The following is a 17436-nucleotide window of genomic DNA, read 5'->3' on the forward strand; positions in this document are numbered from 1 at the left end:
AGTCCTGCCATCCCAGTTCTCACTGCGCTCGGTACCGCCAGCCTTTTTTTGTTTCAGTCATTCTAATAGGTGTGCAGTGGTGTCTTGCTGTGGTTTTAATTTGCATTTCCCTAACAGTTAATGATTTTGAACATCTTCTCATGTGCTTATTGGCCAACCTTAAATCCTCTTTGGTAAAGTGTCTCTTGTCCATTTTAAAATTTGTTTTGTTTTTTTCCCCTTATTTTTGAGTTTTGAGATATCTTCATATATTCTGGATACAAGTCCTTTGTCAGCTATGTGATTTGCAAATATTTCCCCCAAGTTTGTAGCTTATCTTTTCTCGCTCTTAGCAGTGTCTTCCACAGAGTAAACAGTTTAAATTTTGATGAAGTCCAATTTGCCAATTATTTTCTTTTGTGGATCAGGCTGAGGGTGTCAAGTCGCTGTGCACACTGTAAGTCTGAGAAAGTGACAGGACAGGAGCTGGCTGTCTAGACACCAAAGTCTGGAAAAGGGAGGGCCTGTGTATGGGAAAGACCACTGAGAGACGTCCAGAGACCTGGCCGCCAGGCGGGCCTGACACCACCAAGTGGGAAATGTCACCGAGGAAGCTGAACCAAACCAAAGCCAGGTTCCTCTTCAGTAATATCAGGGGGTTTAACTAAGTAACCTCAAAAAATATATTTTTAAGTTATGTGATTTTTAATAGCTTTTTTTAGTTTGGAGAACTCGGAGCATGTGACACTGTTTGTCTGGGCCTACCTGCACCATACGAGCACGGCACAGTCAGGGACGGTCACAACCATGCTGAGTGACCAGGAGGGGATACCACCCAGCATGTGAGACAGGGTCTGGGCTGGGTTCATGCTTCAGGCCGCCCCACCCAGTGGGAGAAGGAGACAACCCAGCCCTGCTCACAAAATATTTACAAGAGCAAGAACTGTCTGAACTGGTCACGAAAAGTCACCTCGCTAGGAAAGAATATAACTTTATCGAAGTTTTAATGGATGTGGTTTATCTGAGAATGACATGTCTACGGAGATCTGTGGTACAGGTAACAGAGGCTCTGTCACTCAGAAATGGAGGTAAGTAAAGACCCACAGACACAGCACAGCAGTGCTGGTGAACGAACTCTGACGGAATGGCTTCCAAACTCTGAAATCTCATCAGGGAATCGAACCAAACAGGCTGGATAACCAGGCAGATCTAGCATTTTCTTATTTTCTAACTTCTCTCCGTGTGATGTCTCTCCATGGTTGCCTTGTTTGTCCAGCACTTGTAAATGGTTTTCTTGGTTTCAGCCCACCTTGGAGGTGAAGCTGGCTTAGGACAGGGGGGAGCAGCTCCCCTGAGTGGCAGGGCACTGAGCCTTCTGTTTCTAGAAAAGAGCTGTGAGAGTGTGACCAGGACAAGGCAATCGTGGAGCCCGGTTAAAAAAGCACTCAGCGCCTGGCCACCTGGCCCTCTGCTTCCTGACTGCAGTGACCCCTGGTGCACCGGGCTGCCCAGCACAGACGGGATTGGGGACATGAGGCCAACAACACGTTCTCCCCACCACCTGACACCAGATTGCACCAGCACTCAGATCTGGAGAAAATCAGCAGCTGCACATGCCCAGAGCAGCACAGTTTCGAAAGGAGCAAGAGTCACCGGTGTGCCTTACACTACATACAGGGGTTGGATGGGGGCACACGGAGAGCCAGACCTGCACCCTCCCTGACCCTTGCGAATGTGACACACTGAAGTCTACAGTCCCTGCTCTGACCAAGCTAGCACAGCCAGCTCCCCGAACACAGCTCTGCCGCTGGTCCCAATCCCGATCTCAAGTTCCCGCTGCTTCCCACCCAGCCTGCAGTGCCAATCTATCAGCGCATCCGCCGGCCCTGCCTCAGCCAGCACTGCCTTTCGAGCAATGGCTTCAAAGTCTCCTCAACTGTGGGTCAGTGGTAACCAAGACCCAGATGTGGGCTGGTAAATGGTAACCAAGAATCAGCTGTGGGCAGGGCAGTGGTTTAAACCAAGAATCAGCTGTGGGCTGGGCAGTGGTAACCAAGACCCACTCTGAGCAGAGGGGACCACCAGGTCTTCCCATTTGTCCTGCTGGCACTGATCAATGTTACACCAATTCTTTCTTGTCACAATATCCCATTTTGCTTGTGGACAAAAGCATCTTGAAGCAAACAGATGCAGTGACCAGTCACATGATTTCCTTAAACATTTATCCAAAATTTAGTGGAAGAAATTATACTTGATGAACTGTCTGCAGGTATCCTAATTATATTTTGTTAATTCTTTCTTTTAAATTTGTTTGTACCTATGTTTTACATGTCTATATTCTTATTTAAAAAATTAAACAAGATGGAAAAAAATCAGTCCCTAACACTGCTCCTCCCTGCTTCTTGCCCCAAATTCCACTTTCCAACCCAGAGTGAAGTGTAACTATTTCATTTCATGCCTTGTTGATATGTATACACACACACACACACACACACACACACACACACAGAGTTATGCACGGTTTCAAACATGTGCTCGGCAGCCCACCATGGGTGTCAGTCTTTAACAACATGTCTGACAGGCCACTCCCCAGTGGTGCACAGGCCACTCCCTGTCAGTTCAAGGGTAACCACCACATTTTCTGTATTTGCCCATGAGAATGCACGTGATTGAGTCTACTGTGCCCTTACAGTGGGTGTTCAGGCATAATATTTTTGTGTATTTCCCCTGACATACAGGCAAGTTGTTTTCCAGGAGAGAAAACTAGAAGATTTGCTTTTCCTACCTAATGTAATTAAAATCAGGCTTTAGCTGTTTTAGTACAAGATTTTGTATATCAAGACTTTGGAAACAATTTGCATGTTAATTCTAGAAGAAATGGGGTTCGGAGCAGAAGCGTTAGGAACTACCTAGGTGAATCAGGATGAATGAAATGAAAATTTCATTCAAATGAATGAAAAAAACACGCAAACAAATAAACAAAAAATGCAGGTCAAGTTTAGAGCTGTGAGATGGTGTACTGACCCAAAGAGGCTCACGACAGGAGCAGACAAGCCAGCCCTGTGACCTGGGAGGACAAGGAGAGGCCAAGCAACCGCAGCACATCATGAAGGACCCCTCCTGCAGGGACCACTGCATCTGCCCTGAGATAGAATGTAAAATTGGGGATGGGGGGATGGAAGGTTGCAGAACGTGAAAGGGAACATTGAAGAACATCGGGAAGATGCTAAGCTGTGACCTGACGTTTGCAGCTGGGGAGGAGAGTGATGATCTCTATGTGCAGAGTGATGGATCTGTATGGCAGTGACCTGTATGTGAAGGGATTGGTCTGTATGTGTAACGATATGTTTTTACTTTGGCTCAGTGTTGGAAGTATTTTTAAATGTTCAAAAGGATTCAGCTTTTATTCTTTTCATTTTAATATGGCCCCAAATTTAGCTGTGTTCTATGTAACAATCACAAACATGGCCTTAATCAGAGAACAAAAGAACACACCCACGTGAAAGGGAAACAACCTGTGTTGACAGGAAGTACTTCTGAGAACCAAGAGTGAAAAAAGGAGACTCCCCTCACACCAGAAGCCACAATAGTTAAAAAATCTGACTTACTTTTCTATCAAATCCAGTGTGACTCCAGGCACCAGACTAACGCATTTCTGCATGCAAAACCTGCAGAGAAAGAAAAGAAAGTGAATCACGGCAATGGGATATTTAATAAGAGAGTGCAACAGTCCCACAGAAAAAGCAAAGAGAGGAAGGTGAGGATGGGGATTGCCACGGTGAAAAAGTAAACCCTGTTTTTCTTAATTCTGTCAGCTTTTAGGTTTATGAAGCAAATCTCCCTGCAGCCTCTCAAAGGGGCAGGAACACCGAGCTGCAACCGTAGGTCTTCAGTGGAAGGAGAGAAACAAGTCTGCGGGATGGCGAGGCAGAGCCCCCACTGTGGCAGGGGCTGGGGGTACGTGCGCACAAGATTCCACAGGACAGGAAGGTTCCACCCAGATGATGAACAGGCTCCACTTTTCTATTTTTCCTTCTTAAGCAAGTAAGCTGGGGAGAATGGTGGAAGAATCAGCGAACCACCCCCAGGCACACAAAAGAAATTCGTGAGAGAAGACAAAGAAAAGTGAATTCAATTATATCATTTTAATTATCATAAAGTCAGTGCTGCAAGACTTAATCTTCACTGCAGAGCCATCCTGGAGGGCTAGGGTGGGACTGTCCAGGTTTCACCTAATTTGTGTGCACCAACAGGTCTCGGACCATCTCTTTCTTCCTGTCAGGGCTATCGCCACACAGCAGGGCAAAATCAATGGTAGCATGGAGTGAAGAGGCAACTTAGTGTCAGTCGCAGGAGAAATGTAAAACATTTAATTCATCGGCTTTAAAAATTAAGAACAAATAACGCCCTCTATAAAAACAGCAGCAGGCACACAGCAAATACACCCACAAAATGCATTTTAGTATCACTAGTGGATGTGAGAAGTGGAGGGAGGTCGGAGAAGACCAGTGGGCTCCAGGGAGGGGATGAGTACGAGGAACAGGCTACGTTCAGGACACGTGGAGTGAGACGTGTACGGAGGGTGGGTGGAGGTGGGGGAGAAAGACAAGGAGACAGAGAGAGACCCAGAGGCTGGAAGACGACAGACAAGGCCGTGAAGACGGCGTCTGGTGGGCCACTGGCTCCCAACACGCAGCCCTCCAGCACGGGGAGGATGGGGGGAGGGGAAGAGGGGACTGTGCACCCAGCCCCGCCAGGCTCATGGCCTCGGGGAGCAACGCCTCGCTCAGGCAGCAGAGGAAGTTATCTTCCTGGCTGTGGCTGCGCCGGCCAGTGCTCTTTATTCACGGAGCAGAAGAAACATAAATGAGGGCTGTGTTTGCCCGACACAGACAGAGCCCCTCTCCCACCGGCACAAAGTCAGGCCCTCCAGACAAATCCTTCTGTTTACTCCGCTGTCGGAGCACTCGGCCCGTCCGCTCCCGCGCATCACGGCAACTGCCGAACCAGCCCACGTGCAGCTCTGACAGGGGCTCCATGTGAATCAGGATCTCTCAGTGGATAGACATGGTCTACAGGAAACGCATTTTCCAGTCCAATTCTAAGGCCTATGCAAACAGGGCTGCTCTGTCATCCTTCTCTCTGTAATGCACTTACTGATTGGACCTCTGCCTTCCCATAATGATAGTCTGTGCCAGACTAATCCTTTTGTCAATAACAATAAGCTCTGGACAAAATATAAAAAACAACCACTTGAAAGCACCAAAGAGCAAACAAACACAGGCAGAAAGGGAAGCCATGACCCTTAAAAGAATAACAAGGTCTGCCTTAACCAGCTTTTCCCAGGCGTGCTCCCCAATTCACACAGCACCGGGGACACTGCTCAGCGGAAAGGAGATCAGAACCCCAGGCTGCCAGGAGCTTCAGGGGAAGTCTTGGGAAGGAGGAGTCAAACTCTGCGCGCAAGCTCTCCTAGGATCCTGGGCTGAGCCTGGCACTGCACAGGCGTGGGTGGGCCCAGACCCCGAGGAGCCCCGGGGACACCAGAGCTGAAGTGCTGAACACACTGAACAGAGGTTTCCACACTTGCTCACTAGCAGACATGCATGCAGATGGGGACAGCCAGTGCCACATTAGGGGGCTATCAACACCTGGGGTTTTCCACTGACACCCTGTGGGGTGGTGCCTCAGTTACAACCACGGTCCAGGATTCAGAGCCTCACCCCAGAACTAGGAGCAAAATCAAAGGAGACCAGTCCTACAGCTAAGAGACCTCAATCAATTAAACCATCTACAAGAACAGAGCTAAATACTCCTCAGAGGAAGATAAAAGAATCCAGACTTTCTCAGTGTCTCATCCACAATGGAGAGTATTCTACCTAAAATCAAGAGAAAAGTTGTTAATAAAATCAGATTCATTGCTGACCACATTTTGGAATTAAACTTTAAAATTATAAAAATAATTATTAACTGGGAAATAAGCATTATGATAAATCTGCTGAAAATATAAAGTTCCATTAAGTAGGAAATTAAAAATAGGGACATGATTCAACTTTAAAATATCTATGATATGGTTATATGCATTAAGAGACTGACAATCCACAAATTGTACATCAGCCAATATTTATTCCTTCACACCAGGCAAAATCAGAGGCAATAACAATGGCTTAGGCTTCCCTGGTGGCGAAGTGGTTGAGAGTCCGCCTGCCGATGCAGGGGATGCGGGTTCGTGCCCCGGTCTGGGAAGATCCCACATGTCGCAGAGCGGCTGGGCCCTGTGAGCCATGGCCACTGAGCCTGCGCGTCCAGAGCCTGTGCTCCACAACAGGAGAGACCACAACAGTGAGAGGCCCACGTACCCCCCCCCCAAAAAAAAAGGCTTGACAGGGCTTCCCTGGTGGCGCAGTGGTTGAGAATCTGCCTGCTAATGCAGGGGACACAGGTTTGAGCCCTGGTCTGGGAAGATCCCACATGCCACAAAGCAACTAGGCCCGTGAGCCACAACTACCGAGCCTGCGCGTCTGGAGCCTGTGCTCCACAACAAGAGAGGCCACGATAGTGAGAGGCCCGTGCACCGCAATGAAGAGTGGCCCCCACCTGCCACAACTAGAGAAAGCCCTCACACAGAAACGAAGACACAACACAGCCCAAAATAAATAAATAAATTTTAAAAAATGGCTTGACAATTCCACAAAATTGGATATTAGGAATTATGACAATAAACACAACAGCTGGCAGTTGGTTAGTGCTTACTCTTGGTGCTAGAGCTCTCATCAACAGGCTCTGGCCACTTTTGAATCCTCTTTGTCCGACTTGCCCTTTCCGAACTTCGAGTGAACAGTTACACAGCACCTGACCACTGCTTACTGCCTGCCTGCTGACCCTCCAGGCCAGGGTTTCTCAGCTGTGCACTAAGGACTCTTAGGACCAGATCATTCTTTGCTGTAAGGGCAGCATCCTAGCCTCTACCCACAGGATGCCAGCAGCACCACAGCCCAGCTGTGACAACCAAACATGTCTCCTGACACTGCCTAATGTCCCTGGGGGGCAGAGTCACCCCCTTGAGGCCACAGCCCCAGGCCACAGCCCCAGTGTCTCTCACATTTTCCAGAATAGTCTCTGCTTCCACTCTTGCCTGTGCTCCCTATTCCTCTCCCAGGAATCCTCTACACAGCAGGCAAAGCAAGCCTTTTGAGAGGAAATGCTGTGATAAGTCATTTCATCTTGACCCTCCAGAGGCTTCCTGCCATGAAGGATGAAATGCAGGGTGCTTACCTAGCCTCCCAAGGCCCCGCCCTGGGCTTCCAGTCACTGCTCTGACTTCCCTTCCTCACTCTCACTCTGCTTACCCAGCTCCATTCACCCTGACACACTTCCTGCTCCTTCAACACGCCAGGTACAGCCCTACCTCAGGGCCTGTGCACTTGCTGTTCCCTCAGCCTGCAACACTCTTGTCCCAGATAACTAGAAGGTTTACTCCTTTGTTTTATTTGGACTTTTTCTACCTTCCCTGACCAGCCTAAGGAAAATAGCACCTTCATTCTCTACCTGCATACCCTGCTTTTTAAAAATAACATTTCTTGGGCTTCCCTGGTGGCGCAGTGGTTGAGAGTCCGCCTGCCGATGCAGGGGACACGGGTTCGAGCCCTGCTCTGGGAAGATCCCACATACCGTGGAGCGGCTGGGCCTGTGAGCCATGGCTGCTGAGCCTGTGCGTCCGGAGCCTGTGCTCCGCAACGGGAGAGGCCACAACAGTGAGAGGCCTCTGTACCGCAAAAAAATTAAAATTAAAAAAAAAAAAAATTTTAAAAATAACATTTCTTGCTACCTTATTATATATTTGTTATTGCTTGTCTTTATCATAGAAGATAAGCTCAATGAGTACATGGACTTCTCTTATTTTGTTCATCAGTGTGCCCCCAGTACTTAGAAGGGTGCCTTAATATATAGTTTTGATAATCCTAAATGTGTCAACAAGGGAATATGGTATAAGATTAATTTCTAATATTTCACATATATCTTTTTATTCCTGTTGCTCTTGAAAGTGAGGGGCTTCAAGAATTTTATGCAGAACAAATTAATTAATGTTAAAAAAACTCAGATGTGTAACCTTGTACACTATCATATAACTGTTGGATGCTATTGTTTCTGAGAATGGAAATACATTAATTTTTTTTTCTAATTAGAACCCCCACACACATATTTGCCAGAAAAATTTTAAAGTACAGAAAATTACAAGTAATAATTACCCCCAAACCTAAGATAACCATTAACATTTTCACATTTACCTCTTAGAGAAAACTGAATCATGGTGACTTATTTTGTTCTAGGAGAAAAGGAAATCACAGTCACTGGAACATCCCAAACAATACAGATGTGTGTAATGGAAAAGTAGAGTCTGTCCTGCCACCCCATTCCACTGCTGACCACTGCTGACTGCTCCTCTGCATCCAGACTGTGCCCAGCACACGTGCACAACCAATATCTACCCTTGGGTTTTGTTCAGTTTTTTTTCTTACCATAAGAGAATTTGCCATACACACCACAGCTGTGTGTGTGTTTTTTAAACATTTGTTTTCCAGCATTTTCCAACATTCAACGAAGTTGAAAGAATTTTAGAGTAAGTTCCTTCATCCCACCACCTAGGTTCCACCATCAGCATTTGATTGCATTTGCTTTATCACATCTCTGCCTCTCCGTCCATTTAATCCATCTCATTTTTGGTGCGACAGAGGATATGGCACACTTGCCGTTAAATTCTTCAGCACACATACTGAGATCTCAGTATCTGTTTATTGTTTTTGTCTTTTGATATAAGATTACACACAATGAAGTACACATATCTTAATTGTTCGTTCACCGGGTTCTGACAAATGCACATGCCCGTGTACCCAAGCTCCTACAGGGACCACTACCAACATCCCGGGGAGTTTTCTCTCACCCTTTCTCAGCCAATTCCTACTTCCTCCCATTGCCCCCAGAGGCAAACACTGCTCTGATTTTTCTATTGATTTTTATTCCTCTGTTCTAGAGTTTCACATACATGGACTCATCAAGTATGTACTTTTGTATAAGGCCTCTTCCAGTCAGCATAATGTTTTGGATGCTTATCCATGTTTTTGTTTGTATCATGAATTTATTCTGTTTCGTTGCTGACTGGTATTCCATTATACGAAGAGACTGTAGTTTATACATGCTGTTCTGTAACTTGCCCTTGTGTATCATGGACAATATAAAAGCTGATGCATAGAACATTACCTTTTTCATGAACATAAGTGTGCTGTCCTCGGGATGCATTCGTAGCAATGGAACTGCCTGACGAACGGGTACACATATGGAATGACCAGTCATCTGATGGCTCTCCAGAGGGAAGTGCCATTTACTGTCTCATCAAGGCTGAATATACCTTTTTTTTTTTTTTTTTTTTGGGTGGTATGCGGGCCTCTCACTGTTGTGGCCTCTCCCATTGCAGAGCGCAGTCTCAGTGGCCATGGCTCACGGGCCTACCCGCTCCACGGCATGTGGGATCTTCCCGGAACGGGGCACGAACCCGTGTCCCCTGCATCGGCAGGAGGACTCTCAACCATTGTGCCACCAGGGAAGCCCATACCCACTTTTTAACTTCTGGAAAATACTGGGTTTATCAACATAAAAGAAAAACAAACCCTCTGTTCTACTGATAGGTGAGAAATGACACAGCATTGGAATTTCTTTGATTATTATTGAGGTTAAATGCCAGCTAATAATTTTTCCAGTTCTTTGTATTTCTCTTTTGCTCGTTTCCTGTTTATGCCCTTCTTGTCTTATTGATTTTAAAAGTGCTTTATACATTAACGGAACCAACGGTGGCTTTGTTATATGTTACACATTTTTTCTCAATTTATAATTTTAAGTTTTGTTTTTTCTTTGCCATACAAAACTTAAAATTGGTGTTTAATAAAATCTATCACTTTCTTTATAGCTCTTTAATTCTCCTGACAATTATTCCAGTACGTTTGTGAGTTTTCTTTTTCACATTTAAATCCTCGGTATATTTGGAGTTCATTTTTTCAGGTAAGAGGTAAGGATTAAAAAAAATTCAAATGGGGCTTCCCTGGTGGTGCAGTGTTTGAGAGTCTGCCTGCCGACCCAGGGGACGCGGGTTCATGCCCCGGTCTGTGAAGATCCCACGTGCCGCGGAGCGGCTGGGCCCGTGAGCCATGGCCGCTGAGCCTGCGCGTCCGGAGCACCGCGGCGGGAGAGGCCACAACAGTGAGAGGCCCGCGAACCGCAAAAAACACAAACAAACAAACAAACATTCAAATGGTTAGCCATGTGCCCCATATAGTACTGAGTAATTCATTCGTTTTCCAAATGATAAATTCTTATACAGTAGATTCTGTTTCTGGAACGCTCTACTCTGTTCCATTGCCTCAAATGTCTGCTCTTACTCCACCTGAACCTTCAAAATGCATTTTAATAACAAGTAGGACAAATTTTCTTTCACACATTTTTTCAAAAAATTCTCATGGGTATTCTCAAACATTTATCCTCCTACTTGACCTTTAAAATCACTTTATCAATATGTGTCAAATTTATGGTTTAAGGCGAATTTATATCCTTAATCTTCTGGCTCTCACAATGTAATAATAATGTGGTCAATCCCTCCATTTATTTAAATATCCTTTCGTATCAATCAGTAAAGTTTTATGGAATTTTCTATACATACGTCCAATACACTCTTAGCTTGTTTATTTTATTTTATTTTATTGGCTGCATTGGGTCTTTGTTGCTGCACGGGGGCTTTTTTCTGGTTGCGGCGAACGGGGGCTACTCTTTGTTATGGTGCACGGGCTTCTCACTGTGGTGGCTTCTCTTGTTGTGGAGCACAGGCTCTAGGTGCGCGGGCTTCAGTAGTTGTGGCACACGGGCTCAGTAGTTGTGGCTCATGGGCTCTAGAGCGCATGCTCAGTAGTTGTGGCACACAGGCTTCGTTGCTCCGCGGCATGTGGGATCTTCCCAGATCAGGGTTCGAACCCATGTCTTCTACATTGGCAGGAAGATTCTTAACCACTGTGCCACCAGGGAAGCCCCTTGTTTATGTTTTGTCATTGTTACTGCTGCTACTCTGAATCAGATTTACTTTCCTTCCCAACATTTCCTTACTGGCTATTTTTAATATATAAAAAGGGTAACAATTTAAAGGAAATTGTGAAGTATACCATATATGAAGAGTATATAAGATACAGATGTGAGTTTAAGGAACAATAAAGTAAATATAAGCACCAAACAGATTAAGAAATAGCACATTACGAAATCTAAAAGGCCCCATGTGTCCCCGCCACAGTGTCCGCTCCCGCCCCCTCCCCAGAGGTAGCCTGTACTTTTATGGTATTGATTTGTAGTCACTTAGCATTAATGCATGATAATAGCTGCTAGTTTAGAAGGTTTCTCTTATGTAAAGCAAGTATTCTTCTATTTTCATTATAAGGTTTTATTAAAATTCATTTTTAATTTTATCAAATAACTATTCTTCCCTCACCTATTAAGATGATGAATTATATTAATAGGCAGCCTAGGGCTTCCCTGGTGGCGCAGTGGTTGGGAGTCTGCCTGCCGATGCAGGGAACACGGGTTCGTGCCCCGGTCCGGGAAGATCCCACATGCCCCGGAGCGGCTGGGCCCGTGAACCATGGCCGCTGAGCCTGCGTGTCCGGAGCCTGTGCTCCGCAACGGGAGAGGCCACAACAGTGAGAGGTCCGCGTACAGCAAAAAAAAAAAAAAAAAAAAAAAAAAAAGGCAGCCTAATAGAAAGTCATCAAAACAGTCCTGGAATGAATCTCACTTGGCCAAAGTTTATTCTTCTCTTACTATACGGTAGGATTCTAAGTGCTAATATTTCATTTTGAACTCATCTGCAGTGTGTGTCTGTGTACGCATATGTGTGTGCCTCTGTGTGTTTATGTGTCTGCGTGTGTGTATACACACTGCATTTGTCAGGCTTGGTACCTCAGTCATGGTAACTTTATGAAGAGAATGAGAAAGCTTTTATCAATACTTGTTGAAATATGGCCTATGTTTACATACTATTTTATTACCATTTGTTTTATTCCATATTTCAAGGATAATCATCTGTATGTTGAATCTTCATTGTTTTATTTTTCTTGCTTCTCATTAGTTTTTACTGCTTTCTGTTTCCTGTACTCCTGACCAATTTTAAGGTCACAAACTTCAGAATTAAATTTGATTTCTTAAACTTTCTCTTTGCTAGTTCTCTTTTCATCTTGATGTACTGTTTTGTCAATCTCAATATTTATTCTCTTTTTTTTTTTCAGAGATCATTTTTCTGTAATTTCATTGAGGATACAAAGCATATGCTATCTCCTTTCTGGAACCCCTTGTAACCACACCTGAGTTTATGCTGATAAGGTGACTCAGGGTGGGGGCTGGTCACCAGAAAGACCAACACTGGATAACAGCAGGCAACTTTCAGCCCCATGCTGACCTGCAGCCTCTGACCTCAGGAGGGAAGGGGGCTGGAGACTGAGCTCTAAAAAGAATCTTGAACAAAGAGATTCGGAGAGCTCCCGAATTGAGCTCCAGGTTGGTACTTTGTGGAGGGGGTGTGCCCTCCACTCGCTCCCACAGGCAGGTGACCCTCCCCTCCAGTGAGAAAGAGGGGCTTCCCCAGTGGTCTTGCTCTCAGCACCCCCTGTGCAGGTCTAGCCTGCACCTGGGTCAGAGCTGGGAGACGCAGGGCAGGAAAAGACACGCAGAACTGATCCCCACTATGACTGTTATTCACGGTTTGATTTCAGTCCCCAAGGTGCCGCTCACTTTCTGGAGTCCTTGGGTAGCTGCGTTCTGAGCAGAGGCTGTACTAAGTGTGGCCGAGTCCTTCTTATGGGCCGACGCTGGCGTCTCCACGGATGGAGATGCCACGGAAGCTTCACAGATCAGACTATTTTAACCAAGTCCTTCTCAACATGAAGCGCACTGCCAGAGACGTCAGGCTTTTAAAGAAATTTTGGGAAACAGCTCAAAGTGGCAATACACTGTTAAAATAAGACAAGCAAATTCTGTGACATTTCATTTAATGTAGCAGGTTAAAAAAGCAAACAAAGAAAAAAAAATCCACATGAAACAGTGTGCCAATCATCTGGTATTTGTAACTAAATTAAAAAGTATGCCATGTGTATTATTAGAAAAAAACAAAAGTAGAAAAAGAGACTTTTGTAATTTACAATCTTTAAATAGCTACCACTTTTAAATGTACAGAATGCTCACTCTCCTCAGGAGCTTCTAGACCAGTAACCAGGACAAGACACAAATGAGGTTGAGGAGCCAGCTGTCTCAGCTGCCCTCGATGCTTAAGAGGCAAGCATCTGAATGATGGTCCGAATGAGCCTATCCTGTCTGTCTTGTTCCCAAGGCCAGAGCCTGGAAGACATCCCAGGGGTCCCTTAAGTACCTGCCCAGTGAAAGCAGAAAGAACTTTCAAGGGAACAGTGCTAACTCTGCAAGGGTGCTGTCATTTTGGTTCAGAAGAGGTTAAAAGGTCAAAACAATTGTCATAAGGAAAATGTCTTTTAGAAAACGCATATTTAAGTATTGGAGGGTAAATATCATAATTTCTGTAATTTACTAAAAATAGCTATAAGAAGAAAATGATAGAGCAAGTAACAAATGTAAGATTTGGGTTATGAGTACAAGGGGGTTTGTTTTATTATTCTCTTGACTGTTTTGTTAGAATGGCTGAAAACTGTCCTGCAATGAAAAGTAAACAGAGAAAGAGAAAGAGAGGTCAAAGCAGATGTTCCTACGTTGATGAGTCAACGTCAGGAAAACATTCCAGGGAAAGATCTAATTTCTCAAAACTTGAGCAGTTTGTTTCTCGCAGCCCCTCCCAGCCCAGCTCATCTCCATGGTCACTAAGAGTGGGTCCTGACAGCAAAGCCCCTGCACTGATCTGCAAAAGCAGAAAACCAACACTCTCTCCTAAAAGTGCAGCTCTCTTCCATAGAGGTGACACTCACGACCCCCAACCACAGGAGAAATGCAGAACACACAACAAGCTTCCATGGAGTTCTTCCAAACTTTCCGGACCCCGTTTCCATGGAATTCACCTGATAAAGAAGTTAGAATCCAGCTTGTCCAGGACAACCTCACATGCTCCAGCCTCCTCAGTCTGATTCAAATCTTAAGGTGTAATTTTACCTGATAAACTGAAAACAAGGACTGTGTTTACGCTGCCTACTGACAAAGCTGAGGAGTGAACACATACAAACCTGCCTGGAGGGAGCCGGCAGTCAGGAAGAGGCAGCCACAGAAAACAAGAATTTCACACGGGACACACAGAACCCCAATCCTCTCACCCAGGGATCCCCCCTGTGAGCCCTGCTGCACAGTTCTGATTTAGTAGGCGTCTTCATGTGCTGGCAGTGCTGAGGAATGGTTGAGAGGTGGTGGCGGAGGCTGCTGTCCCCTGGGAACCGAGGTTCTCTAGTATAAAGGGAAAACAGGGCCAAATGGCTGAAGGGAGTGTTTCCCAGTAAACACACCTGTTTACTCTCACACACAGCAGCTGGGCCCTCATTTGTCCTTGTCTAGGATATAGGATGGCCTTGTGGCAGACCCAGAAAGTTCAATTTATGTAAAAATTAAGTGATTCTTTTAAACTAAAGAGCCAAACACCGCTTAAATTACAATCTTCCACCGTATTTATTCTTATTATAGTCTTCTCGCTGCCTGATGTGCCCTTTCTGTATTAAGAAGCTATGTCCTTGACCCCCAATCTTTCCTCTACATCTAAAAGTTCACTCTGGGGGTCAATTCATGCCCGTGTGCACAAGGATGGAGGAAATACAGGCGAACCGAGGCCACCCCTGCCCCAGTGAATGAGGAGGGCAGGCGCTGCAGCACCAAATTCCATACCACTTACCATTCAAGTGACAACTTCAAAAGAGCCGACCCTATTTAAAAACATAAGCCCATGATACGCTGAGAGCAGCAGTGCCCGTGAGCTACACAGCAACCTGTGTGGATCATTTTAGAATCAGTCAGTCCCTATTACAGGGGACTGAAGCTGATGTCACTGCAGAACTCTGAAGTCCCGGCACGTCTGGTGGCCCCAAGCCAAGCCCTGATTCTTCTCCAGATACAAGTGAGAGAAGAAATCGGCTGGAAGGAATTTTAAGCAGGATGGGAGACCAAGATGAGCTGTGCAGTGTCACACTCCTTCCGTGATCAAAAGATACAAACAAACCCCTCCAGAGAGTTATAGACACTTTACTGGAATAACGCAGACGTTCATTTCTCTTCTTTCCTATGTAACTGGTAGACTTCTCCCTGCAAGGAGACTCCTGAGAGCTGGAGGCTGGCTTAGAAATTCAGTCAGCAGTGAATTCAGTGTTGTGCACGCCTGGTCAGTTCAGACTCGGTCACCAGGCTCCCATCGCGCGTGAGGCCGCACTCCAACCCCGGAGAGAACGGGCGCTTCTCAGCTGCAGCTCACCTCCCGCCTGCCAATAGCATGGCAAAACCCATGCTTAAAAACCACGAGAAGGAGTCTCTGTAATAAGCCCCAGGTGTTTTAAACGTGGGAAGTTCTTCCTGTTAAAAAATTCGCATTCTCTGACTCAGTTTCCAGGTTGAACTCCTAAATGACTCCCGGGAAGAAGAACACGACGTGGAAATGAGGCAACGGGTTTGGTGTTTTAGGGCAGAAGCTGAGAGCCGAACCATGACTCCTCCATCGGCTGGTCCGCCCGGCAGCATCTCCAGGGACTCCAGGAAGATTAAGATAGGGACAATGTCATTTATGAAGTACCTTCTGTGTCCAGACAGCTTCTTCGTTTGCTATTATATTCCTACTTCAGGGGAGAGAGCTGAGGTTCAGAAGGTTCTGAAACTACCCAGCCAGTTATGTGGCCAAGCGTGAGAGCGTACCTCTGCAGCCACGTGCCACAACATTCCCACGGGGACTAAGGCCACCAGACCCAAACTCAAAAATGACGTGCCACTGTGCTCCTCTAGACAATTCAATGCATCGTCTCAAACTCAAGCAGTGAAAGCAGGAAGAAAAGAGGGAACAAGTAGTAAGATGAAAGCCTATAAAGAGAGACTCCCTCAGCTGTGCGGGGGAGGCCACAGGTGGAATGGGAGCCACCAGGCAGGGTGAGTGGTCCAGCCACTGGCTCAGGAGAGAACTGACAGAAGTGCCTGCACATCCCTGTCTAACAGGTAAAATAGAGGCAACAGAGAAGTAGCTTAAACGGCAAACAAATGAGAAGTGTGCACATCTCAGGTCCAGGTTTGGTCCAACCTGTGCTCATTAACAAAGGCCAACAGCCTTGCAGGAATGCTATAGCCAAGTCTCTCCTTCCTGCCTGGACCACGGCTGGCATGCCAGCCGCCCAGGTCTAGTCTCGGGCTGCAGTCTATGCAGTTGTCTTCCTCAAGATTTAAATCTCCTGCTTTTTAGGTCTCATATTTAAGGTTGGACTGACTTTGTACCCCCCACCCCCATCCTCTCCTGTCCCTTCTAACACCTAAGCTCTCCCTACATGCTTTTCTGCACTCATGTCTCCACTTATACTCAAGGAAAAGAAAACACCCAAATACGTTTCTGAACATTAATAGCATCGACATGATTTTAATTCTTGTAAGACATTTGTCAGTTAAGTACCCTGATAAGAACCAGATATTCCAGCTGCTTTATGAACCGTGAGTCTGTGCCCATTAACTCAGAGGCAGGTGGACACGATGATAACATCGCTGGTCTGAGGGCCGTGCAGGGAACAAGCAGAGGTGCCGGGCCAAAGCAAGTTTCCTCTGCAGACCAGAGCCTGGCAACGCCAGGTCAGGTGCAGGGAAGGAAGCCCAGCATTCCACTGCCTTCTCCGTGCTCTCATGGTATTGAATCCACCAGAAAAACAGTTCCCAGCGGGTGGGGGTGAGGAGGAGCACTGCTGAGAAACTGAGCCAATTCCTGGTATTCTGGCAGCAAATGAGCGAATTCAGGTTGATTTTCCAATTATCTTTTAAATGTAAATTGTGTTCCTTGCAATGTCTGATATACAATCTGTCCTTGGACTCCCAAGCCAGGCAGGAAGCTTGGAAATCACAACACGAGGGTGTTCACTGAGTCATGCTTGCTGACTTTACCTGCTTGTACTCCTGGGCTCTGGTTTAGGTGTCAGGTCAGTGACCTTGGGACGTTACCCTCCATTGAGATTCTTCCAAACCTGCCCTCACGGCTTCAAGAAGCAGACGAACCCCACTGCTAGGAAGGGGGCAACCTCAGCCCGCCTCAATTGCTTCGTCTCTAAAAGATACCTACCTTCCAGTCTACAAATGTTTGCCTATTAAAAACAAGAACACTAAAAAAGCAACTAACTGATCCTCTGCCACTTTACCCCTCACTTCCTTAACATAGTTTATGCCTGTGTTGCCTCCCCTTTCTCAGGGTAGCCCCAT

The 17436-nt window shown here is 46.0% G+C and overlaps 1 protein-coding gene across 3 annotated transcripts in view; it reads right to left on the reverse strand.

Annotated features, from left to right (window-relative positions):
• Window positions 1-17436, reverse strand: part of RPTOR (regulatory associated protein of MTOR complex 1) — a 337818-nt gene that overhangs the window by 120606 nt on the left and 199776 nt on the right. For all 3 annotated transcript variants that reach the window (XM_059048339.2, XM_059048338.2, XM_067021425.1), the window contains one exon: window positions 3588-3647. In XM_059048339.2, coding sequence (XP_058904322.1) covers window positions 3588-3647 — 60 coding nt within the window. The remainder of the gene's footprint in view (window positions 1-3587; window positions 3648-17436) is intronic.

Source organism: Kogia breviceps, chromosome 19 (genome assembly GCF_026419965.1).
Source record: "Kogia breviceps isolate mKogBre1 chromosome 19, mKogBre1 haplotype 1, whole genome shotgun sequence".
NCBI classification, from domain to species: domain Eukaryota; kingdom Metazoa; phylum Chordata; class Mammalia; order Artiodactyla; family Physeteridae; genus Kogia; species Kogia breviceps.